Below are 26,180 nucleotides of genomic sequence, written 5' to 3' on the forward strand. Positions count from 1 at the left end.
AACTTGCATATAATGTTCTTTCTTTATTTTTTTTATAGGTCAATCATGTCTTTCAATAAGATGGAAGTTTGATCACAAGGGAGGGTGTGTGTGTGTTCTGGATTAACGGTGATTAAAGGTTTCTATTATGTGCAAGTTTTCTAATTTATGTATATTATTTTTGTTCCCCTTTTGGTACAAAACAGAATCTGACAATACAAGAGCTATTGTTCCTCCTAAATGTGTGATGCGTGTCATTGCTCTAGCTGAATCAGAGGACTTTCTGAGAGTGTGTTCCACCAATGTCGGGTCAATAGTGTCTCCTGAAACCTCAGGCTATACTGGGAAAGGATTTGCCTTTGGTAACCAGGGTCCCATTATCAACCTGCATAACACAAGCTTTCTGGGTGATCAGTAATCAAAGTAAATGCCATTGGCCATTATCTGCTGATCAAACTAGAAGACAAATAAAGAATAGGATAAAGTACTAAACCATTATATTTACATTTTACTGTTACTAAGATTCTAATCTGATCCAATAAAATTTAAAGGAAATGAAATGTAGAGCTTATTTCTGTTCTTTTCTAAAGATAAATTTTGTTCTGGCCATCACAGAAATGCTGTACTTTTTTGAAATAGGAATGAAAGTTAGGCCACTGTGAATTCAGAAACCCAGATCAGCATATTTGTTCCAGGTAAGAAAATACTGTGCAAATTTAAAAAGCTTGGCAGCCAGACAACTAGTGTTTTAAAAAGGAGAGATCAGCATTGGCAGCTTTATATTTTACTAACAATGGTTTCCTGTCAAATGAAAAAAGCATTTATAGTGGGATTCAGTGAACAATCACATCAGTGAATAAATTGAAAAGTCAAACCACAGGTACGTGTCCCACTCCTTTTAATACCACATGTATTTGCAATATATATTTAGAGTTTTGTTCCACAGAAACTAAAACATTTTGGAAAAAAAATAATAGAAAGAGTTTTTGTTTCTGACACCCAAAAATAAAAAACAAACATTCTTATGTTTTGCTCTAACAAGCTACATTACAGGCTTATTAGTAAATACTTAATTAGCTTGCTCCCCCTTCTCCAGTCTTAAAACAATAAAGCATTTATCTTTTACACATTTGATATTGATAAACAGTGAATAGTAAGAAACTCAGTGCAACACAAAATCACATAAATAAAACAAACCACCCCTGCTAAAGGACAAATATAAGTCTCCTAAGCTAGCACAAACCTAGCAACACAGACCATTTGCAGTCCTTCTTGGAAACGGGCTGTACAGGGTCGAAAATGAACTGAAGCCGTTCGCTTTTGTGTGTTCCAATTTAAAGCCCAATTCCAGCCAACTCTTTTTTTCCTCACGCTCTTTTGGACTGGCATTAGATTTTTCCAGCAGTGTGCGATTCTTTTATGGTGATTTCCCCCCTCACTCACTACAGTAAGGTGAAATCTCCACACACAGCATCTCATCATCACTATCAAAAAAAGTTTTATCTGGAAAAAAGCTTTAACCACAACACCTGTCATAACTGAAAAGTCATATTGAGTCTGACTCACCATTTTTTGCCCTCCTAATTAACAATCATACTGTCTCAATGTAACAAGCAAAAACTTTTTTTGTCTTTTGCAATATAAAAATGAAATCTAGTTTCCTTTAGTACAGGATTTATTCTGCAATACAATTCAGCAAGCTGCCCTCTAAAACTAATAGCTCCACAGTAACAACCTAAGAGAGGAAACCGTTTTGTTCCATGCAGTACAGGGAATGTTTCATTGGTCCTGCTGCTGGCTGGGGTGGAATGATAAGATGCATAAGAGGGGAACACTGGGTAATCTGTTATGTACTTTTAATTTATCAACCTAAAACACTTTAATTACCATTTAGCAAAGAGATGAAATAAATTAATGTGTACAACAATAAATTAAATGTTTTCTAGTATAACCAATTAGACTGTGTTTAGTTACTGTGGCAGTATGTGGTAAAAAAATCAGTGATCTAAGTATTTGAATAGATATTGACATGACTGAAGAGCTGTGCAGAAAATGGGGAACACAACTATTACCAAAACAATGAGAAAAAATAAAAAGAAATTTAGTACAGAGCAAGGAGGGGTGGTATACTAGAAAAGAGTAAAATGAAAAATGATTCAGAGAGAGGGCAAGTGAACACCTTGTACACTGAAACTCATATAAAGTGAAATAGAGAATAGTAATAGAGACAAAGTTAAGCGACCCGATAAAATTATGTTGCTTCATTTAGTACCTTTGTAGAATGATTTATGGGAACAGAAAATGGCAGAATTAAGGGTGACCATGCAAAGTGTAGGACATGACAGATGGGAGTTATTTAGCTCTCCATAGCTTAGATTAGAAACAATTTTTACAATCCATGTCTATGCTGACCCAGGCACCCCCTTTCTACCAACAAAGCGATCCTGTGTATACATGAGATAGATGCATACAAAAAGGTTCTTGTAAGCTACATAAAGGCAGCCAATTTACTGAGTAGTAATGATACATAGCCAGTGTTTATACTTTGTTAAGACCCCCCCATCCCGCCCCACAACACAACTTATGATCCTTCATTCAGTTTTTTTCTTCAATGCTCCAGGGAGCTTGGTTTGAATTCTGTAAGAGAAAAGTGAGACATAGCATTACAAAAAATGTTCCAATATTGGGGTCCATTTAAACTAATATAATTTAATGACTGTGTGTGTGTTATCAGTTTACAAGCCAAATGTTGTGGATGTTAGTTGGTACCCCATCCCAAATATGAATACTTGTTCAGAGCTCATATACCAGAATTTTCAGGGTACTAAGAGCAATACAAATATATTAAAAATGTTCAAATATTTTATTTATATTTAGTAAAAAACATTTTATGAAAGCAAAATATACCAGGTTACTGGCAATAAAATTAAATCATGCCTGTGGTTGCCAGATTGTAAAGATATTTTTACAAAAATATAAAATACAGTAATACCCCGAAAATTCACGCTTCTGAATCTGGGGCTTCATGAATTAGCATGTTTATTCCTTGGCTTCAGGAAGCCGCGTATGTTTTCCTTGGAACCTAACACTTAAACTTCAAGACTAAACTGTATCCAAATCAGCTGATCCATAAAAGCATAAAAAAAAAAGACCGAAGGAAAACAAATTTTTTAAGTTGTTAAAAGAAAATGGATTTTACTGAAAGTATGGTAATTTTATTTCTAATGAGAGTTCAGCGTCTCGGAGAAAGACGTGGGCGGCCACAAGGTGCCATCCAAAATTCGCAAACTTTCAAAATTCACAGGGGTGTCTAGAAACATAACCCCAGAAAATTTCAGGGTATTACTGTACTCAAAAAAGGGATCAAATCTTTAAAGAGCTATGGCCATTTCTCTACCCATTTCATACATCCTCATCAGAAGAATGGGTACAATTATCTAAACAATATTGAAAAGCATCAATATGGTGACTGGGTAACCAGAAGGGAAGAGTCCAACAAGGCTTCATGTGCTTAAACAGACCAAAACTATAATCACAGGGAGAGAAGAAAGCAAAAACTGGTATCTCTAATAGAGTACCTTGTAAACCTCTAAAGATAAATAGACGGTGAAAAAATATGATATTCCCAGGGCACCATGAGTACATTTATATAGAATCATAACTGTAAATAATATTTGTAAAAAAAAAAAAAACAAGATGCTGCATTTTTTACTTCACATGTTCAAATTTTCTGCCAATTAAGTATATGAGCCTATATTTCAGCAACTACTATAGAATGCTTTAGGAGAAAGCTGGATGTTTTTCTAGAAGCACAGAATATACCTGGGTATTAAGGCTTTAAAGTAAAAATAAGAGTGACTGTTGATTCAGGGAACATCGGATTGCCCCATGGAATCAGGAAGGATTTTTTTTTCCCCTGTTGAAGCAAATTGTACCAGGGTTTTTTTTGCCTTCCTCTGGACCAACTATGTCTAATAGGGTTTTATATCTGGGATATGTTTATTTCCCTAGTGGTTGAACTTGATGGACTTATGTCTTTTTTCAATCTAACCTACTATGTTACTATATTTACATTATTCCATTGAAAAACCAGGTCATCAAAAACTCTGTGAATCATTAACATCGTTTCTGCATTATGTACTGTATATGCTAATTATAAATATAAATAAACAGGATTTATATAGCGCCAACATACTATGCTGCGCTGCACATTAAACAGAGGTTGCAAATGACAGACAGGATTTTAATTCTTAGAAATCCAAATCCTTAAGTTACAGTAACTCTAAAACACAGAGTGAAATGCAAATGTTTGTATGAATTTACAAAAAATAATTTTTAAATTGTCTAAAAATAAATTTCGCCAAAGATTACAATTTTAGATTCCTGGTAACTATAGTTTTTTGTGTAGTATTGCTTATATGATATGTACCTTTCCTATGTTGTAAGGACATATTTGGAAGATGTATGACAGGCAATCTAAGCAAGAGGACTGATAAAAAGTGATGTCTTATTGATCACAACCTTCCATTGAAAATTTATTGCAACTTTTAAATTTAAGCTCACAAACCACTCTGTTATAAAACACACTACTCACTTATCCGAAATAGATTTCACATGACTGTGCACCAGAGACACATAGTGATCAATCTGTACCTAAAAGGAACAAAATAAATAACGAAATAAATTAGTGACAAAAAAAAAAAAAAAAGACACCAGAATGCAGTAGGTAATAGTGTTTTTTGTGATGTTAATGTTTTTACTTGGGAGCTACCTAAATAATACCTTATATTTGGCCCACAAGAAAATACCAAATGTGTACTAGAGCTGGCCCGGCCGATAGACAGAACGCTAATACCACAAATCCCAGCCTGCTCTGCTGGCGCGTCAATCTGGGCCCACAAGCGCCCCCTCCTCTGTTGACATTCATTAGCAACTTTCCTCAATTAGATATTTTTTTTTAAATAAAAATCCAGTTTGGCCATTAACTTTGTCCAAATTTTTCATTTTGTCCCACTGTGTGTTTTGAGTTTGACATCCCTTTCTTAGGACCAAAAGTGGTCCAATGTAAAAAAAAAAAAAAAAAAAAAAAAAAAAGGTACACAAAATTTATATATCTGCAAAATGTACAATTATGCAAAACTGTGAAAACCTAAAAAAAAAGTGCTTTTTTCCAATGCAAAAGTTAATAGCACTTTTTGTCTAGTGGATGAAATGTACTGTACTCTCGATTCCCATAGGTTTTTTTTTTTTTTTTGGGAGATTTGTATTGACAGCATATACTTATCTAACAGATAATCTCTGGGCAGCACATGTAGCCAATATTTAATGGATATTTACACTATTTCTTCTTGCTAAACCAACTGGACTATGCAAGTAATCATTTACAGAGGAATCTGCTCATTCTTGCCAAGACTTCTTTTTAAATAAAACTATAAAAGACAGACAGATGTGCTAGTAAACATACCTTGTATTTTTCATATACAACAGGAGCAATGAATGCAACCAACACCCCTATAAAAGAGAAATAACTTTACATAAAAACATTTGTCATTCACTACACCACCAAAATGCTATCACAAACTCACAAGACAGGATCTTACCAAGAATAAGAAGTGTGATTCCATTAAACACAGCACCAACATAGGTCATCAACCACATGAAAAGGGCAAGCTAATTGGAGAAAATTATCAAAATAAATAGATGTATTGTATTAATAAATACCCTAAAATATATACAGATTCTAAAAACAAATACGTTTATATGTTCATGTCCAATTCTCAGGGTAAATAAGCAAAAGGCTTTTTTCACCTTGAGTGAGTCTACAAGGTCCTCCACAAGAAAGAGGCGTACAATGTACTTCAGAGCACGGTTGATGTGAACAAGGGATGAATTCACTTTCTTTTGGAAGTTGTCAGAGGAAAGAGTGATGTCCTGATCCAGAAGAGCCCTGAAAAACCAAAAATGTTATTTATCAATGGAAACATTGTAGTATGTTTTTTTAGACGAGTTTGATGAGATACTGTACCAAAGCTCTAGGATTGGAAGATGATGAAACAATGACATTATAAACTGAAATCTGAGTTCTTCAGAGTGACTAATTCCACAGTTTGAATGTTAAAACAATTATGTAAACATTAAAATATTCATTGAACATTTTTTTATGCAATTAGCATTAGTGAATTTGATTTGTCACATGTCAGTGTCAACTTTCTGTAGTCCCCCCTGTGCATCAGTATTCAGACTAGGAGGAGAATCCAATCAGTTGTGTATGCACATGTGCTAGCAAGAGAGTAGAGTGTCAAGAGGGAAAAAGCTTCTCCTCAATCTCCTCAACCAGTGTGTCACAAGGCTGCAGCCAAAGTGAAGACCAGGATGTATTGCATGTCTGCACAGAAAAAAGCCTGGCCACCAATTTTACCTTAACATTTGGCAGGGCTCTGTAAACCTCAAGAATGGATGAACAAAATTACAAATCTTTTCTACAGAAAATACATGCAGTTTCTTATAGGACTAATGTAAAATATAAAGTTGAAATACCAGCACAGCTAAAAAGTAAAACATTTTTCACACAATCAGCAGGTTTGCGGGTTTGGTGCTAACCCCTTTATAACATGGACTTACAAGGGAGAATAAACTCCTCAGACTGTCAAAAAGAAGGAAACCAGTAATGATAAAAATGGAGTAGTGGCCACTTTTGTACTTTATTTAAAAAGAGGTCTAGCCTCAATAACCTGGTAAAGCATGATGTCAGAAGGCCTGAACATGCTAGACAGCCATGAACTAAAAAGTTGCAAAAGAAAAATGTAATGCAAAAAAGTATGCCTCAAGTGTTAGCTTAAGGCTTAGTAAGAGCTCTTACTTGAATGGATGCCCCTCATCAGACTTCTGAACGGCTTGCATTACAGATTTGTAGACACGGAAGCTAATTGTGACAGTCAGCAGGGACAATATGAGATACGAAAGAACACTAATGATGCTAAAAGCTGCCAAGGACAAAAGCAGCACCATAGTGGCTCCAAAAACCATCCCAGATTTCTTCACATCTCTCCAGTACAGCAGATCATTAACTAAAGAAAAGAAAAAAAAAAAGATAAACAATTCAAACATTTTTCAAGAATAACCCTTAAGACATCTACAAATTATTCTAAAGAGTAAATTTCTAATTGGTTATCACATTGTAATTGGCAAAATATTACCCATATATCGATGCAATTAGCTAATCTACAAGCATAACTAATCTAGTCAGATGTCATTACCTGAACACCAGTCCATTAAAGTCATTTATATTGTGCTGACTTGGAGATGCAATCATTGCAGACATTAAATTGTGAAATCTAGGGGTTAAAACTAAAACCCTAAGCTTTGACTGCAGAGCTCTTCTAGTGGACATTAAAATCATAACTTATCAATGCCTTTCTAAAAGCCTTTTAAACCATTTAAATAATTATTTGACTATCAATATTTAACTTCCACCAAGCCAGTTAAAAAGCATATACATATTCCTATGTGCGGTTTCCAAAATGTGAATAGTTGGATCTCATTAATCTACTGATTTGCCTTTTCATGCCAGTAATGACATCTTTAGTTGCAGGACGGATGGTCAGACTGTATTCCCTGAATAGAACTAAGACACTTAACCTGCATTCTGTAAGGAATAAGACCATGACAATAACATACACCAGGTTACAAGTATGAGCAACCTACAAGAATCATTTGTCTGCTTTTGTCTCTGCACCAAGGACAGCAAAAAAGCTCAGTGCTATTACTTTCTAAAACCCAACACCAGCCTAATCTTTACAATGGGGTCATAGACAGCAATAAAAAAAAATGGCAGAGATTCCCTCCTAAAAAAAAAAAAAGGGTCCTAAGTTTTTGTTTTATTAGTACATTGCCAAAAATAACCCACAGTTCCCTATAAATAAATATATATATATTTATACATTTTTTTTTAAATACATCTGAAGAGGTTTTCCACTTAATTGGAAAAAACAAAAAAGGGCTGCATTTACCATCACTATTAACTAGGAGTGTGCCAACCTGCGCCCTGATTGATAACCTAAAACAGCCATTTAAAAGGAGTTCTTTTAATAGATTTAATAAGATAAAGTCTGCAAGAATAAAACTAACATGTGACAATAAGATATTTTATTAAAAAAGTGGTTCTTCAGCTTTATATAGCCAAGCGATTTTGCCTAGGCTGAGATGATGTCACCAGTTTTTTGCAGGCAGAAGTAAGCATTTACATCTTCTCTATCTTCTACACCAGTGCTCACAATGCAACATTATAGCAAGTCACAAGGTCAGATGTGTGTTGATTCATGTCAAGCAATTCTAGACACAGCAGAGAACAACACATATGCCAAGCCTGGGATGACTGGGCCATCTGAGCCCATATTTAGGTCTATATACTGTGTTTTCAATAGGGGGTAGTAAATACCTGTGTTACGCCAACATATTACATAGCTTGCATGTCCTTAACATGAAAACTGCATCTAAAGCTAGATCCACTTTACACATCATTACGGCCCCTGCAATGCACAAAAGTCATCAAGCTGAGCTGTACTGAAAATAATGAAGATGATAAACCCATCCAAGTATAAGAAAATCTAAAAGCACTGTGAAAAAAATGAAGGGGGACAAGAAATTTAAAGTAATGTGGGACATTAAAAACGACAATATCTCAAACCCTATTAATGAAAATTCCAACAACAACTACTATCAACATCTCCAACTACATGGCTAACAAGTCAACTGCAAACTCAATAACTTTAAGATGACAAGCAACGACAAATATGAGATGCCACATAATTATATTTTTTACTAATTTTGTAAATATGTTTTACTTTCATTTTTTTCTGCCTGCATTTTTTTTCTAGGTTGAGGAATTCTGCCATCTATTGAAACAAAAGGAATCATTTTCTCAATCTACTCTTTGACGTTTGTAGACTGCATCATCTAACTGTTACCAATCGGGAGGAAATTTTGCCGCAGGGGAAAACCAGTGACAGAAATTTGTGAACCCAGCCGAGACCTGCAAGGTTCAGGATTTAAGCAACTGTGCCAACTCAAGAGCCAGAATCTCTGCCTAGAAAGTCTAAAAAATGATGGCTCTATGGTCTCTGGAGAAAAATTGATTAGGTTATTAGTGTTAGAAGGTATTTACTTTAAAGTAAAGTAAACTAGTGTGTGACTGTTCTATGACTGTAAATATGCAGATTTGTTCAGCTCTAATAATGCATCATCTAGTTTACATTATAAATACTAATTACAATTACTTAAGCAAAGCATTGTAACCCAGAACAGTGTTTCAGAATATGCTTGCCTGTAATAAACCTAAACCTGTTTAGCTACTATTGCTATTACTCACTACACAACAGCTTTGTTGTTTATACTACTTTATAGACTAATCCTGCCTATGCTCTGTAAGACAGCATTTACCTGTCAAACAACATAGAAAAGACAAAACGTCACATACAGAGGCCTATTGCATGCCTAGTTTCTTTATATCTCAGAACAGCTGCAGATTGATAAATATGTAGTGGTTTGTATACATTTTTTTTATTTCTTGATAAAAAAAAGGGTAGTCATAAACATGATATATTGCATTCTAATACGTTCATTCAGCAAATCTAAAAATGATGATTTTAAAGCAAAAATGTATCTTTTGGTCTCCCCAGTAAAAAGGTGGCTTATAGACTTGAGATGTTTACTGCAAAATCAAGAACATGTTAGCTGTAAGTCTACAGGTACCTAAAGGCAGCCAGCCAGTGATAAAACTAAAACCAGAAATTATAAAATCATAAACAGGTCAAAATGACCACCCTTTAGTTCCCATCAGTTTTTAGCAGAACTGAACTGCAAGGTTTGGGTTTAAACATATAAAATCAGGAGTTGATAGGAACTTTTAAAAACAATGAATACTGTGTATTTTTGCCCTTCACTATCCAGTTCTGAGGCAATCCTTGACCAAATAAACAACTTGCTTCTAAGGCTACGTACAAACGTCAGATGATTCTCGTCCAATTATCACTGTAGGGCTGGTATCGGAAAAGAATCTGACGTGTGTATAGTGCTCATCCGACGTCATTCATGGATTCCTCCTGGCGGATCCATGAATGACGAACGAATGCAATACAAGTGAGGGGGAGAGAGCGCAGCGCTGTTCCGCTCACTCGTTCTCCCCCCTCTCCTCTCTATAGCAGAACTACACTTGTTTATGCATCTTTCAGTCTTTTGTCATTAGAAATGATTGTAAAAGATCTTTTCCAACAACAAAAGTCTAAATCCCGTTATCAGACAACACAGAGCCTTATTTGATGTGAAATTCAAAGCACTATGGTCGGCCTTGAACAACTTTACTTTGCTGGGTCTTCAGAACAAATCCATTTTTCCTCATTTCCATAACACTGAACTCTGCAGTCCAGCAGGGGAGAAATACTTAAGGCAGAGCTTATAACACTGCTTGGCATATAATAAACAAAAAATTTTTCTGCATAACAAAGCAGTGCTCGAATACTATATCCCTCTATCATAAGCATTAGCAATGTCCCATCCTGGCAGAGAAACATTTATATGTAACTATATTTTTACAATTCCACTGATAAGGATTGTATAGATACAACCTCACTAGCTCTAAGGCTTAAACATTATGTTGCCATTCTCTGACTGGCAAGTACCCTCCACACAGCTTCACTTCAACATTAAAGCGTACCTGAACAGAATTTTTACTTTACACAAAAGGGTTGTCTAACGTTTTATTTTTTTTAGGTGCAACACCAATTTTTGCTCGGGCATGCGCAGGAGCCTTTTTACGCAAAGATAAAAATTTGCCAATCTCACGCATGCGCAGTGAGATGGGCAAATTTTTTTTTTCCATCCTATGTCACCCGATCTCACGCCTGGGTTGGGTGATGTAGGATGAAGGACAGGAAGAAGAGAAGATGCCAGTGCTCCAGGATGACACGGGTTCCGATGCAGGACACCCCTGGAGGGATCAGACAGCCCTGCGGGATTAAAGGTAATTGTTTGTTGTTTTTTTTTTTGCTGTTTGATGTACACACTTGTAACGCATGGAGGAATTTATAATGCTACACAGTTTTTCTATAAAATGCATACATTAACAAAGTTGTTCAGTCAAATAGTTTTTACTCTTTCAATAAAAAACATTTTTAAAAAGCCATCCAACAATTTGTTTTTACCCTTTCAATAATAAAACATTTTTAAAAAGCTATCCAACAAGTCACAATCAAATTATTAAACTGCATCACTCTCTTTTTCTAACTGCCATTTGTCCTTTACCAAAACTGATCTTGTAGGTACAAGCATGCAGCTGTACCAACCCAAATATATTTTACTGGTAGCCCGATGTCAAAACAAAACTATATATTTCCAACATTTTAATATGATCTATAATAGACATGGCCTAACAAAACCTTCCCTGCCAATGATCATGTAATCGACAACAGTGGCTGTATGGGAATAATGTAATTGTACAGAACTAAATATATTACCCTATCTATCTCATACCCAAGCAAATATCTATTAACCCAGAATGTTAGGAACTACCTATAGGCTTACAGAGAGCAAATTAAAGGTATATTTGATGGGTTACATAATAAAACAATGCATTTGTTAAAATGTGTATACAAGCCAAAATGTTATATTTGTAGGTCTGAATAAAACGTAGACTGGTTAGAACCCTCTGTCAGGTTTTTATTGCTGTCTTTGTGACTTACTCTGGAAATTCAATCTCTCTATCGCTCCTGGTGTCTGGTTCAGAAAATATTTAGAAATCCTGCATTTTAGGATTTTCAGAAGAACAGGAAGAGAAAGGGAATCCAACATGCTCATTTTTATTTAAACATGTCTAGTTACTTTAACCAAGCTAGCTCTATCTATAAGTGTCATAACTCACATCTTAACAAAAGACTTTAAGAATTGTACAATGCCTAAAAAGTAGGTCTAAAATCTGTAGTAGCTGTAGTGCAAAAATCTGATTTACAACAAATATTTCATCGGGATCAGCCAGGCATGTCAAAAACACACAAAATTAATGTTTGTTTTTTTTTTTACATATTCTCTATCATAAAAGGTACACAAATTACTTTATTCAAGTCCACAATTAAAGAATATTTCTCAGAATCCATAACCTCCTTACAAATAAAGTTACAAGCACATTTGCCTCATTTGTGATTGCTTTACTTTTTTTTTGTTAAAACCTGAGATACACTAAAGTAAAAAAAAAAAAAACCTTTACAAAAATCTGACCAAGATTAATGATTCCAATCAAAATGCTTTTAGAGATAAGGATGCGGGTACATTATATTGATATGTAAATACAATATAGACGTACAGAAGGTCAGAAGGGAAGGTGCATGAAGGGAGGATGCGCACATGCCAATTTTAATTTATATAAAAGTACATATAGGCAGGAAAGCAGGTAAAGGTAATACTTGATAGCCGTGCATGGCAGCAATGTGTAAAGACAGGGCAGGTTGCTGTGCCAAGAGCAAGTTGAGCATGCTGGATAGGCATCAAAGATGTTCAAATGGGCATGTATGATGCATGCCTGCAATAGACATCCACGGTGCATGCTAGTGGTTTATTTCCCATGCCAACAATACATGCCAACAGATGATTAGGCATGAGCGGAGTAAGTCAACAATGTGAGGGTCATGCCAACGGTGCACTGGATAAGAATTCTTCTTTACCTTTGAAGGTCAGAATATCAACTGCGGAATCTTGGAAGGATTCTGCTGATGTATTACAGGAAGATGTCGTTAACCCCTCAAAGCTGCCATACTGAGGACACAAAACCTCTGGAGAGGATTCCTGGCTTTCTGAATTGCAATCTTGTGTCCCATCTGCCAATGCTCTTAAAGCTTCAATGGTTAGATTTTCCTCTACTTGGTCTTCAAGGGATTCAGACTCTGTATAGCAAACCATCCCAGCATTAGGGTCTGTACCATAAGTTTCTGCAAGATCCACAAAGCCTTCACTGTGAGGAGATTCTGGAATATTTGATGCAGATCTGTTCAAATTATCTGTAACATCTACAGGAAAACTAGGTTGGGTTTCAATGTATTGCGATGACCACAAAGGTTCTGATTTATTGGAAAGTGCCTCATGTACCGTTATATTTTCCGTCTCAGGTTCATTTTTCTGTTGTGTCTTATGGAGCTCTACCCAACCATCCTCACTGTGTTCCCTCTGCTCCAGTTCTGAAGTTTTGACTCTCCAACCAGCATCTATTACGGTGTCATCTGACTCCCCCGAGCTATCCATGTCATCATCAGCATCTGGCCAATGGATATCTGACTTCAAATCATATAAATACTCTTCCTTTTTTGCAGAGCTGTGGTCTTTTGCATCATCACATAAATATTGAGTTTCTAATCTGCCTCTTTCATTTAAAGATTTAGGAAGTACTTGAATTTCTTTAAACATTACGTCAGGATAAATTTCATTTTGATTTTCATTTGGTTCCACTACAGGGATCCCAGACTCAAAGTCATCAGGTTTTATATCTGCTCTAGTGCGTGGCATAAAACCATACGTCTCTTCCTTGCTGAAAGGCCAAGCTGAGTGTGTATATCTGATCAGTGGATCATCAGATTTCTCCATTTGATTAGGAGAATGTCCTTTGGCAGACATCTGTGAACGCTCTAAATTATGTGCATTTTTAACACTCCGTGTTTCCTATGTACAGATAAGTTACTCTGAACAAAAAATTAACCATAATAGTGGATATTGCAACCAGAGTACAAACAGCATTTTATCATTTTTAGTATTCCATGGTAAATTCTAAAGGATAGTAGAAGGCGGCATTTCAGATACACAACCCTTTTTGCAGTTGATACACTCTCAGAATCGTGTGCCTAAATTATTCATATATTCTGAACAAGCAGTATATCACTTGAAAACAAGCCTTCATTTAAACTCTGTATTGAAATAATAGAAGTGCTGTGGTGGTTTAACTAATTGGCCTTTATTTTAAAAGTTTATTTTCTGGCTAAGGAAATCTATATCTCATATAGTAGGATTGTTCCTAAATTATTTCATGTGTATGCCAAGACCCCAAATATACTAAGTAATTAGGGTAAGGCTTGCATGAGGGGGGTCCTACTCACATCCGGGGGTTCTTTTTGAAGACATTACAGAGAATGAGTCATTCTACAAGTTTTAGTGGAGTAGTTCAGAGGTCAGCAACCAGTGGATGTTGGACTAATTGGAAGCTACTAGCCAGCTGCTTCTTTTGACTGGTTACCTCACACCCCCTCTTTTCTGTTTCACTGTAATTGAAAATGGTAATTACTAAGCAAATTCGCTGCATAAAATCTCAGTGCTTTCCATGTGTTTGTGTGGGTCTCTGAGCATATCATTTTCCTTATTCATTCCAACGACACATTGATAAGTGAATGGCCTTTCTCCTAAAACTATTCCCTCAGTGTATGGAAAAAGATTTAAGATCAGATTTAAAATTAAAAACAAAAATGTGATATTTTGCAGCTTAAGAACTAGTTTTCAAAGGTAGTGGGGACAGGAATTCTTGGCAGCTGCAGCAAGATGGCACCTCACAAGCCAGAATGCATTTGGCAGCAGGTTGTATATAAGAGAGTGCAAGTAGCATACTCACAGGCACCCAGACTCCATGTATGAGAATTAATAACTGCACCCCTCTTTTCCCATGTGAACTAGCCCTAACAATTTTTGGAAAAAGAGAACTCCATTTTTTATGGTCATCTGCTTATATTGTGAACATTTTCTGTCCTAGGGTGGCTACACTCACCAACACCACTATCTATGGAGGAGTTAATTGTTAATAGGCTGTTCCCCTGGATTGAACAACTGCTTCCTGGTTTCTATTACAAAGTGAGGCATTCTGTTGTAGTTCATAGAAAGTAACTAATAAACTTGTTGACAGGAGTTTTGAGGGCATTGAAATTATGGGATAATAAATTAATTTCCAGTACTTGTTAAACTGGTAATCTGGTTGTCCTACTTTTTATTCCTTCAAAAAACATGCATCCATCAGAGAAGACCCAATGCTCTGTAGTATTCTGAATATACAAACTGTACAGTAACACTGAGATTAGGTCTCATTCTCCAGCTGCTAATAAACCCACACAATAGCATGCTTTGTTCTACACTTATACTTGTGCCAGAAAATAAAGATATGCAAACCAGCAAAACAGGTTTTTGATTAAACTTTAAAATTTCAAATGTAACTTTAAAACCTAACAGTATTCTAAGGGATAAGTAAAAATAATGCATCCCAGCCATATTGTAAAAGCTTAGGCCTTTATAAAGTGTGGTGGAGTAGGCTTCTTGAATAAAGCCTTATACACCCAGTAGATTTTGATGTGTAGATGTGCAGAACAAAACTTAGCACCAGTTAGTGTCCACGTTGAAAATGTTCAAGCAACAACCACACAGCCTAAAGTGACCTATTGCTTTTGGGAACTAAGCAGTGCTCTGCCACAGCCATATGCACAAAATAGCAGAGTCTGTGGCAGAATAGTGTGGCTCACTGCTAGTCTGCAATGACCCTTGTCTTTACTGGCTGTTTTGTGAAAAAAGGGGTGAAATAAACATGCTTGTGGGACAAATTCTTTACAGATACAGGTTTCTCTTCTATTCTCATGCTGTTTCAGTCTGGCTAGCCAATTCTAATCAGCTTACTTACGGCATACAGCCCTTAAAGAGAAGTGGGATATTCACACGGGATCCAATCATCCTCCAAAAAACAAAAACACAACCTCTAGTGCTAAGTGAATCTGTGAAATGCGCCCTGCAATATAGTATTTTTTTCTGTGCAAAGGAAGGGAATGTTGTAGGTAGTGGATTATTGCTTGAACATTGAAAAATGCTTATTAAACCAATCTATTTAATATCTATAGGTACTCTCAGACTGGAAGCCAAACAGAAGAAAAACCACTGTCAGGACACCAGAGTGTTGAAATGTAGTCAACATTTTTAAGCTCCGGGCACACTTTGGAGCTAAATCATTGTTACCAAGCCAATGTCATACATTTGTATAAATAAGTCACATTTTTAAAATTACCATAAGCAGCCACAATAAAAGTTAGCCTGCATACACCATATCCAAATACGTCGAGTTTCTGATTATCTTTAAACATCTGATAGTGCTTAGTTTGCTGTACCAAACTAGCATTAAATTCTGCCATATCTGATCACCCCTTTATAAAACTGGCATAATAATTGGATTTGAAAAAGTAAAGTGCGGATCTGTTATCAGATCACCATTTCTTTATAAATAGGTCTTAAGACTACAAAATGGCCCCCTAGACACCCCAGCAACCAGGAATTTTTTTTTTTTAGTTTGCCTTTAGGTATAACTAAAGGAAAAACTTTTTCAGATTTGGGAAGAGAGTGGGCAGGATGCATTAGAACCATTTTTATTGCTGTCTGCATTTGGGAAATTCTCTCTAATTGTTCCCATCACCAAGAATGAAAGGGCGTAAAACCAAAAGTTTTAGTTGCCACTAAAACAAGACTACAAGGAAAATCTTCCACTGGGAGCATTGGTTTCTTTGGCATCTGTCCCAAGTTAGGACTTCCCTTCGCTTTCTGATGAGTCTACAGTACAGGACCTGAAGGGAAATCTCTGAGGCATAAATAAAAAAAAAGCGACAGCAGTTTAAATCCTCCCTTATTTTAAAATGAAAAGACAAATAATAATCAAGTCCTACTTATACTTTAACTACTTTAGCTCTGTTGGTTTCCCATGATTATTAGCACTAATAAGAACCTAATAAGGAATAAACACTTTTAAAGCAATATTATATACTTTCTAATTTATATTTTTTAAAATGACTAGAGTTATGCTTCTGGTACAAAAGATATTTACAAATAAAATAAAGGCTTTGTGACCCAGTTTTGTACTCTGTAAAATGCAACATCAAAAAGTAATAAACAAAGTTCAAATATTAAAAGTTAGGCAAGTAGAAAAAAAATCAGCAAGAAAAGAATAAGGACAAATAAGTTACATAGTAGGTAAGGATGAAAAAAGACATAGATCCATCAAGTTCAACCACTGGGGAAACAAACATATCGCAGGTATAAAACTCCAATAAGACATATTTGGTTCAGAGGAAGGCAAAAAAAACCCTGGTACAATTTGCTTCAACAGGGGAAAAAAATTCCTTCCTGAAATTAATTAGGGCTGATTAGAGTAAACTAGGGGTTTAGAATGGGGTGACTAGAAAATTTTTTTACTTAAAAACAAAATTGTTTCCCTCGTCAGGTCGTTTTAACTGCCATAACTAGATCCAAGAATAACAGTTTGATCTGCAAATAAATCTTTTCAACTGATCTAAGCAGTGTTTATAAACCATGTGTCACATTGTCTATTTTTTGACAGCAGCAATTTCTCCAGCTACTACTTGTCTGCAAACACAGGGAATGAAGTGGAACACTGAGAGAAAGAAATAGAATACATGTTCTGTGTACATGTACAGGGGACTTCTGGCACATCACAGTTTTAAACCTATTCATATTTTTTTTTTGTGTCAAAAAAATTTAAGATTACGGTAGCAAGGAAGGCAGGAGCACACAAAGAAAACTATTGGGGTACAAATATTTGTTTAAAAAAAATAAAGAAAAAAAAAAAACTCTTTTATATAGATATGACTGAAAATACACATTTACAACATTTAATCTAGTACTTACACACTTGTTTCTTGAAGCACTATAACTAATTGGTTTTATTGGAGGGGGCAAAAAAATGAGCATATTATGAAAAAAAAAAAAAAAAAAAATAGTAAAAAAAATGTACATGCATTATGCCTAATATATTTATAGACATCTGCTGCTACTACTATATGCAAATCCTGGCTTTTGATAGGATTTACTAAGATCCCTTTTACTATGGAAAGAAAAATTTTTGGCTGACCCTAAAAGCCTGCATTTTTAATAACTCAACTTAAGCTGACAAAGGGTTTCACTTGAACTACAAACTTTCTGCATTAATTAATGGCTAACATGGATTAAGACTGTTTCCATTTAAGTGAAATTACATATCACAATCGAGAGCCAATATGGGGGCCCCAAGTGCAGAGGGAAGGGCAGGTCAAGCATGAATTTTACAGGTAATAAATGCTCAAGTTTGAATTTAGAAACTGCTCAGATCTCTTATCTCCTGTTCTTTCTAAACAAAGATAACCATGGACTCCATGAACTACACCTCTAAAGCTGCATACACATGTGCAATAATTGTCATTGGAAGTGATCTTTCACGATCCTTTCCAACGACTGCACGATGCATGAACGAGTGCTGTACATACAGCACTGATCTGCTCTATGCGGAGGGGGAGATCGACAGGGCAGCAGGCTGCTGCGCTCTCCTCCCCACCTTTGCATTAGGATCGTTAGTCGTCCATCATCCGTGGATCTGCCAGGACGGTTGTTTGGACGATGGATGACTGGCGCTGTACACAAGCCAGATTCTCGCCCGATATCAGCCCTGAGACGATTATCGGGCGAGAACCGTTGAAAGTGTGTACCTAGCATTAGTGTCTGCTATAACATGTCACCATAATGATACTGAGCTGTTATACTGTATTCTAAAATTGATGTTCAAATGCAGTGATACTCAGAAGTTACAATAAACGCTAATATTAAATGAATAGAGAGGAAAGAAAGAGGTTTGAGGCTCAAAGGTTTTTCATGCAAAAAGTGAAGTGTATTCATTAATTATTCAGTACATAAGTCATCAAATACACATAAACATATATTGTTTTCATCTCTGTCCTGTTACTAATTCACAGCGCAGAGTAGTTATACATACTATATAGTATGGATTTGTCATAAGTTATTACATATAACCATAAAAATATTCAAAAGGCTGTGCCGTGGCACGCAGTGATCCGACGCGTTTCGCCACGAACGGCTTTCCCAGGGATAGTGGTGTGTGCTTATCGGTCCGAAGTTAGGAACATGCCCCACAGGAGGGGTGTATATATGTAGTTGCTTCTGATGATAATGCTAAGGTTTGAAGTAGTAATTTATACTCTTGTTAGGGGTTTTAGCACAATTTACGAATATTTTATGGGTGCGGTGAAGGTTGGTCCCTGCATCCATAGACCCATGTAATAAATAGATGAGGGAAGGGTATCTTCCTTAGAACTTTTGTTTCAATCAGCTTTTTTGAATTTTCAGAAAAAACAAAACTTACATAACAAAAAAATCAGACATACAACACATACATCCTATTTATACATAACAGTGTTGGCTTTGTATGATCAAAAAATATAAAACCTATAATCTGCATAGCATAACAATAAACATTAATAGCCCTTATGGGTCAGTATTGCATATATTACTACAATTACATAGAAAACAACATAAATTCTCGTTGAAGCATATGGCACAGGGTATATTCTAATAATCTAGACAGCAAATAATGAGAAATAAAAAAACACATAACAAAAACAAATATTTATAACAAAACAGCCCAAGGGGGAAGGGGTGGGAAATGGTACACAAAGCAGAGATAGAAGAGGTGGAAAATAACCCTCAATGCCAGGATAAGAATCTAACTAGCAATCGTGGTTGCTAAGATAGATACGTTTGGAGTCGGGGAGATTCTTTAAACCAATCCCAGGTAGACCATATTATTTTGAATTGTTCCATTATATCGTCATCCTCCGCAACCAACATTTCTATATAGCGGATTTTTTCAAGTTCGGAGACCCAATCGGCTATAGAAGGGGCAACAGGTTGCTTCCATAATCTCTGAAAAATGGCCCTAGCAGCTGTAAGAAAATGACGTAAAACACCTCTTTTGATATTTTTGAGTGAGCCCAGGACCATAGATAAGAGACCTACTTTGGGAGTATTGGGTACGGTAGACCCAGTGCAGTCATTAAATATCTGAATAATTGTGTCCCAGAAGCGAGATATAATTGAACATTCCCACCATATATGAAGCATTGTCCCTCCTTGCGAGTGGCATCGCCAGCATCGGTCTGATTGTGTGGGAGAGATTCTATGTAAGTTCACGGGGCAATAATACCATCTGGATATAATTTTGTAATTAACCTCTTGAGCTTTACAGGTTAATGCAAGCTTATGTGTGAGGATATACACACCCTGCTCCTCCACTATGTTTGGACTTGACCAGGGTACTGAATGCCAATCTGGGGCGCTTCTTATGCCACAGAAATTTTAAAAACAACCTATGTATTTTACGTAAATATGCAGTTGGCAAGAATATGGGAACCGTTTGAAATATATATAATATTCTGGGGATGATATCCATTTTAAGAGTGTTTATGCGAGCGAACCAAGAAAGAGGTAGGGAATCATACTTCTGAAGATCAGATTGAAGTTTACTATACATTGGGGAGTAATTGAACGTGAACAATTTAGAGGGATCTGAATCATTATACCCAGGTACTTAATGGTGTCAGTACAAGTCCGGAAAGACATATTAGCTGACACTTGAGTAGAGTCTAAGGTAACATTAAGAATTTCAGATTTGGAGTAATTTACCTTGAAATTACTACCGTGTTTCCCCGAAAGTAAGACCTACCCCGAAAATAAGACCTAGCACTTTTCCCCCCAACCTGCCCTGATATAAGACCTACCCCGAAAATAAGACCTAGTAGAAAAATAAAAAAAAATAAAAAAAAAAATAAAAGCACACATAAATTAAAACAGTACTCACCGAGCGGGAGACAGCGGGCGTACACACAGCGGGCTAACACACAGCCGCACAAGCCGATGCTTTCCTTGTAGTTCCGGCTCCTGTCACAGGCGGAGTGATATTACATGCACTTCGCCTGTCAGAAGCTGAAGTGCATGTAACCAGGCTAGTTCTAGTGAGCCCTTAAAAATGTGTTAAAAAAAAAAATTAAAATAATATACTCACCTGATACGCGATCCTGCGTGTGTCTCTGGCTGCAGCATGTCTCTCTTCTCTCCTCTGCCAGCATCGTGTCTTTTCCTGTTTGTAAAGCAGAGCGAAAGAAACCGGCACAGCGCCACCTGCTGTTCCATGTCCTAACTGCCGAACAGTGGAAAAAAAGCACAGAGTGATCAGAAGGGGAATTTGTAAGGGGAATTTGGGAATATGGTAAGTGTTTTTTTTCATTAAAAAAAGTATATAAGACCTACCCTGAAAATAAGACCTAGTGTGTTTTTGGAAGCCCAAAAAAATATAAGACAGTGTCTTATTTTCGGGGAAACACGGTATATAGACCAAATTCATCAAATTCTTTCAGTATGGAAGGTATCGTGATATGAGGGGATGTTATATACATCAGTAGGTCATCCGCATATAAGGAGAGTTTATATTGTGTGTCGCGTATCTTGATCCCCTTAACATCTGGATTGTGGTGCAGGGCCACAGCCAAGTGTTCCATAATTAAGGCATAGAGCAATGGGGAGAGAGGACACCCCGGCCTCGTGTCGTTCTTGATTTGAAAAGAGTCAGAAAGAGCGCCGTTACCCGCACAGGGGCTCTGGGTGAAGAATACAATGCTGCAATTCTAGAAACCATACTGGGGCCCAGGCCCACCTGACATAGTGCTGAATACATAAACTGCCAGCTAACCCTGTCAAAGGCTTTTTCAGCGTCTATTGACAGTAGGCACCTGTAGATTTGGCAAATTGGGTCAGCAGGATAGTCTTAATTATTGTCTCTGGGTTCCCTTCCATAAATAAACCCAGTTTGATCCTTATGGATCAACGAGGACATGTATGGTGACAACCTATTGGCAATCAGCTTACAGAAAATGTTCGCATCTACATTGATCAATGATATAGGTCTGTAATTAGAGCATACCGTATGGTCTTTGCCTGGCTTGGGAAGGATCATAATATGCGCTTCTAGACTCTGTGATGGAAACGGCGTGTCAATAGATATGGAAGAGAATACTTTAGTCATGAAAGGGACAAGATTAAGGGCGTGAAGTAAATCCATCTGGGCCAGGGCTTTTCCCAGTCTGTGTGGCATGTAAGGCAGCAGAGACCTCCTCCTCAGTAAACGGGGGATTTTAATTGCAATATCATCTCAGGGTCTAATGTTGGAAGGGCTGTTTTAGTGATATATTCCTGCAGGGAGGAGGGAGTCGCATGAGTAGGGCGGAGTTGATAGAGATCTGCATAATGTTTATGAAAAGTTTGCAGAATCTATTTGGGAATAGACGTCAACCCGCCATTAGTGGTCCGGATGGATGGTATATATGTGGTGGATATGCGCGGGTGCAGACCCCGTGCCAACAGTCTGCCACATTTGTCCCCATATTGGTATATTAATTTATGGAAACGATCCCGGTTAACCCTGAAGGGTATCAGTCTTGTAGGTCTATTTGCAAGAATAAGCAGTGGGGGGATGAAAAAGCAGCAGCCTGCAGGGCTGTTCTATTACTGTGGACGTCTAAGGTGGTGTCTTTAAGAGCAACGTCAACAGTAATAGAACAACCCTGACTCATACCCTTCAGGGTTGAAATATTCGTACATTGTGCTAAAACCTCTAACAAGAGTATAAATTACTACATCAAACCTTAGCATTATTATCAGCAGCAGCTACATATATGCACCCCTCCTGTGGGGCATGTTCCTAACTTCGGACCGATAAGCACACACCACTATCTATCCCTGGAGAAGCCCTTCGTGGCGAAACGCGTCGGATCACTGCGTGCCACGCAGTTAGTAACAGGACAGAGTAAGTAACAGGACAGAAATGAAAGCAATATATGTTTATGTGTGTATTATGTGTATTTGATGACTTATGTACTGAATAATCAATCAATACACTTCACTTTTTGCATGAAAAACCTATGAGCCTCAAAACTCTTTCTTTCCTCTCTATTCATTTATACTTAAATACCATATAGAGGTGGCTCAACATATAAACACATTCATATAGTGAGGAGGAGTAAAACCCTTTCTATACAAACACTAATAAAAAAAGCTTTGACAAACTGATACTCAACAAATACAACAGAAGGTCAAGGGGATCTGAACAGGCCAGATTTTTGCAAATATGACTGGAATTTAAAAGGCGTTGGTAAAGATTCTTCACTAGCATTTCATCCTGTAGTTAACATCCTTTTAAGATAATATGAACACTACAGGTAAAAGTAATTTTTTTGGTTTGGGTAGAAACACTGTAGCATTCTTTCTGACTTTTGAAGGTGGTGTTCAGTGATCCTCTGCATTTTAACTTCAATATTTAGTAATTTCTAGAAATAAGCATTTGCATTACAAATGCTGGGGGAGTGATTTCATTTGGTGAGGCAAGGATCAAGTTGACAACTCGGGCTTGCTCCTTCAAAACCAGGTAAGTCTATTATCCATGCTGGTTACTACCTGAAAAAGCTATCAAAAGCATACAAATGCTTGAGTGATCAAGTGTCAGCAGAACCATCTCAACTGGGTCTGACCAGCCTTTTGATTCTTGTGTGATGTAAAATAAGGCAGGCAGAGGCATGCAATTAATGGCTCTGCTTTAATGGTCTATAAGAGTCTTCCTCCAAGGACTAAAACCTACCAAAAAAAACTGGGTGGAGGAGTTGGTGCCAGATACACAGAGAAGAAAGGGGGAGTTTACTTCTGCTTTAACAATACTTAAGTTTTATAGCAATCGTAGGGAACATGAAGGACAGGAAGACCTAAATAAATACCTGAATCTTTTATAAATGTCTTAATTCACAAGCAAACTTTTGTAGGTTTCTTTAGGGCTCGGACACCTTTAGGTTGCTGTTCTTTTATACCTGTTGCCTGCCTTTTGAGAAGCTAGATATCCATGCTATTAATATGATGATTGCTGCAGGATAGAAACAGCTGGTATACTCTTTAAATTGTTTATATAACAAAATATAGAATTTTTGAGTAGCCATTGTATTTTTTATGTGCAGAGATGAATAAACTGAGGAAAATAAATTGATCACAATAAATTGATTTAACTGTCACTGTCTAGTGGAGGATGCCAAAGGTCGGCAAACACAACTGTCCACCGTAGGCAACATTTTAAAGCTGAACTCTGGGCAAATATGAAAAAATATTTTTTTAATAAATTAGTTGAAAAAATAATGGTACACCTGTTTTGTAATACAATCCCTAAAGTTCATGCATGGTGAGATTTAAATAAATGAAGCCAATCATAACCCCACTAAATTGCATGGAATAGTCCCTATAATTCTACAATAGGGAAAAGAGGGATGGTTTTATGCTGGAAGTATGCTGAAGATCTATCACTGCCCAGTCAACCAGCTGAAGCAGGAAGGTGACCAGGGAAGCCAAAGCTAACAGCAAAATGCTCAACCTAGAATTTTCCTAAAGCCAGGTGGAACGAAGCTGTAGGCGGGTGGTGGTCTCTGTATTGTGACCTAACTCATCAATAACCACCCAAAACGGCCTGAAAAGTGCTGGGTGGTGCGTCTGGCTAAAAGGGTCTGGGGAGAATACTACATCAGACATTAGTACTGTATTGTAACTATTGTGTGATAACTCTTTATCAAGGAAAAAAAACTTAAAAATGCCATATAAAATTATAGGTTAATAGGAAAATAATAAGGAAATAAATAGGAAGTGTGCATGTCAGCCACAGAATTTAAAAACTATAATCATTTTTGCCCCAAGCTTTGTTTTCTTTTTTTTTTGAAACATGAATCTCAAACTCATTCATAATAAAATGTTATGGGTCACTGTATGAGTAAAAAAAAAAAAGTCTTAAAAAAGGTATAAAGTATATGTATGCCACATTTTCAAAGCATGGGTTTATAAACTTACCTGCACAGCTGCCACTCTTGTCTCCAGCTGATGAAGATATGTGTGAAGACTGATGCACACTGGATTCGGCCATGTTGCTGATAATCACTGCATTTAGACAGCACATGCATAATTTAAGTACACTCAAAGGTAAAAAAAAAACAAAATTATATATATATATATATATATATATATATATATATATATATATATATATATATATTACAGTCAATGTGATAGTTGGTGATGTGTATTACAGCTGTACTGCTGGTCTTTCAACATACAAATTTAAATACAGCTCACTGATCTTAATAAGACTAAGCAAACCGCATACAGCTAAGCGGAATTTGCATCTCTCTAAAAACACCTGGTGATCCTAACAGGTTGCAGCACTGATTTCATCTGCAATAAATTTACTATAGTGCTATCACCCCTGTTGGAATGCTGCACACAGGTGGAGGTGTCAGATTATAAACATTGTCAATGCCAATCCCCCCCACCCCAGGGAATTATGACTGGTAACAGAACCCTATACATACCACCTGTGATGTGGGCCCTCTTCCATTCCCCTCCCCAGCACCCAGTACAGCTCCATAGTCCCTATAATGACATTTCAGGGGCAAGCAAAATAGGAACATTGCAGTCAATAAATGGGAAAGAGGTATAAATGAACAACAAAATGAACATTTGCCACCAATTTTAGGGAGCAGCATGGACAGATCTGGCCTACTACTACAATGATCCAATAGATGCTCCATTGATTGCCATGAAATCTGGGACATATGGACTTTTTTCTGCAGATGGTGGGTCTATTCCACACCACCTAGTGATGTCTGCTGATGAAATGAGAAAACACAGGATAAGGCAAGGATGTGCTAGACTGGTCAGCAATGACAAAACACAAAGCTGGAGACAGGAAGTGGTGTCACCCTAATGACTTCTAGCTATCAGGGAGCAATATTAGTCAGCATCTTGCCCATTCATTATAGAGGATTACTCATTTCCACACTGCCCACATATCCAGACGTTAGCACAGACTATATGGAATAACAATCACCCTACAACATATATATATGATAATAAAGCGGCCTCCTTCATGCTACCACGCACATATGTATCTATGTATGTGCTAAACCCGCTCGCAATGATGAAGCATTCAGATTAATGGCGCACAGATTACACAGCTCCTTCCACACCTATAGGGGCCTAGCACAAACCAAAAACAAAAAACAGGAATTAGAAAATATAAAATATATACGTGCGTCTATCCGTCCGTCTACTGTCACCGAGCGCGACACCGACACAATGACGCAGGGAACGGGCGACGCCTGCGGAAGGCGGGGTTACGACAAAGGGCGTGGCCTTACCGAGCTGCTAGACAAGCGAGCGCAGAGCGTGGTTGGAGGCTGACCTAGTTTGCATTGTAGAAGCACGCACGCGCACATTCAGGTTACGCCCGTCTG

At 37.0% G+C, this 26,180-nt stretch overlaps 1 protein-coding gene across 4 annotated transcripts; it reads right to left on the reverse strand.

Moving 5' to 3' along the window:
* Positions 1–860: 860 nt before the first annotated feature.
* On the reverse strand, positions 861–26,114 carry RTN3 (reticulon 3). Of its 4 annotated transcripts, none has more exons than XM_072421451.1 (8): positions 25,976–26,114; positions 24,739–24,825; positions 6,839–7,046; positions 5,788–5,926; positions 5,580–5,649; positions 5,444–5,490; positions 4,574–4,632; positions 861–2,616 (listed from the first exon to the last, which is right to left on the reverse strand). In XM_072421451.1, the coding sequence occupies exons 2-8, from the start codon at positions 24,809–24,811 to the stop codon at positions 2,571–2,573; spliced, it is 642 nt and encodes a 213-aa protein (XP_072277552.1). In that variant the 5' UTR covers positions 24,812–24,825; positions 25,976–26,114; the 3' UTR covers positions 861–2,570. The 4 variants fall into 4 exon arrangements, with proteins under 4 accessions (XP_072277552.1, XP_072277554.1, XP_072277553.1 ...); XM_072421453.1 differs by having other exon boundaries at positions 25,980–26,018; XM_072421452.1 differs by lacking the exon at positions 25,976–26,114 and adding an exon at positions 25,828–25,879.
* Positions 26,115–26,180: the final 66 nt, after the last annotated feature.

Source organism: Pyxicephalus adspersus, chromosome 9 (genome assembly GCF_032062135.1).
Source record: "Pyxicephalus adspersus chromosome 9, UCB_Pads_2.0, whole genome shotgun sequence".
NCBI classification, from domain to species: Eukaryota; Metazoa; Chordata; class Amphibia; order Anura; family Pyxicephalidae; genus Pyxicephalus; species Pyxicephalus adspersus.

Excerpts from the sequence above, each read along its gene's own strand:
- RTN3 (XM_072421448.1), bottom strand. The coding sequence starts at position 13,632 with ATGTCTGCCAAAGGACATTCTCCTAATCAAATGGAGAAATCTGATGAT. Across the intron at positions 5,491-5,579 it reads AATCACACTTCTTATTCTTG|GGGTGTTGGTTGCATTCATT; the intron begins GTAAGATCCTGT and ends TCTCTTTTATAG. Across the intron at positions 2,617-4,573 it reads GTGAAATCTATTTCGGATAA|AATTCAAACCAAGCTCCCTG; the intron begins GTGAGTAGTGTG and ends TTTCTCTTACAG.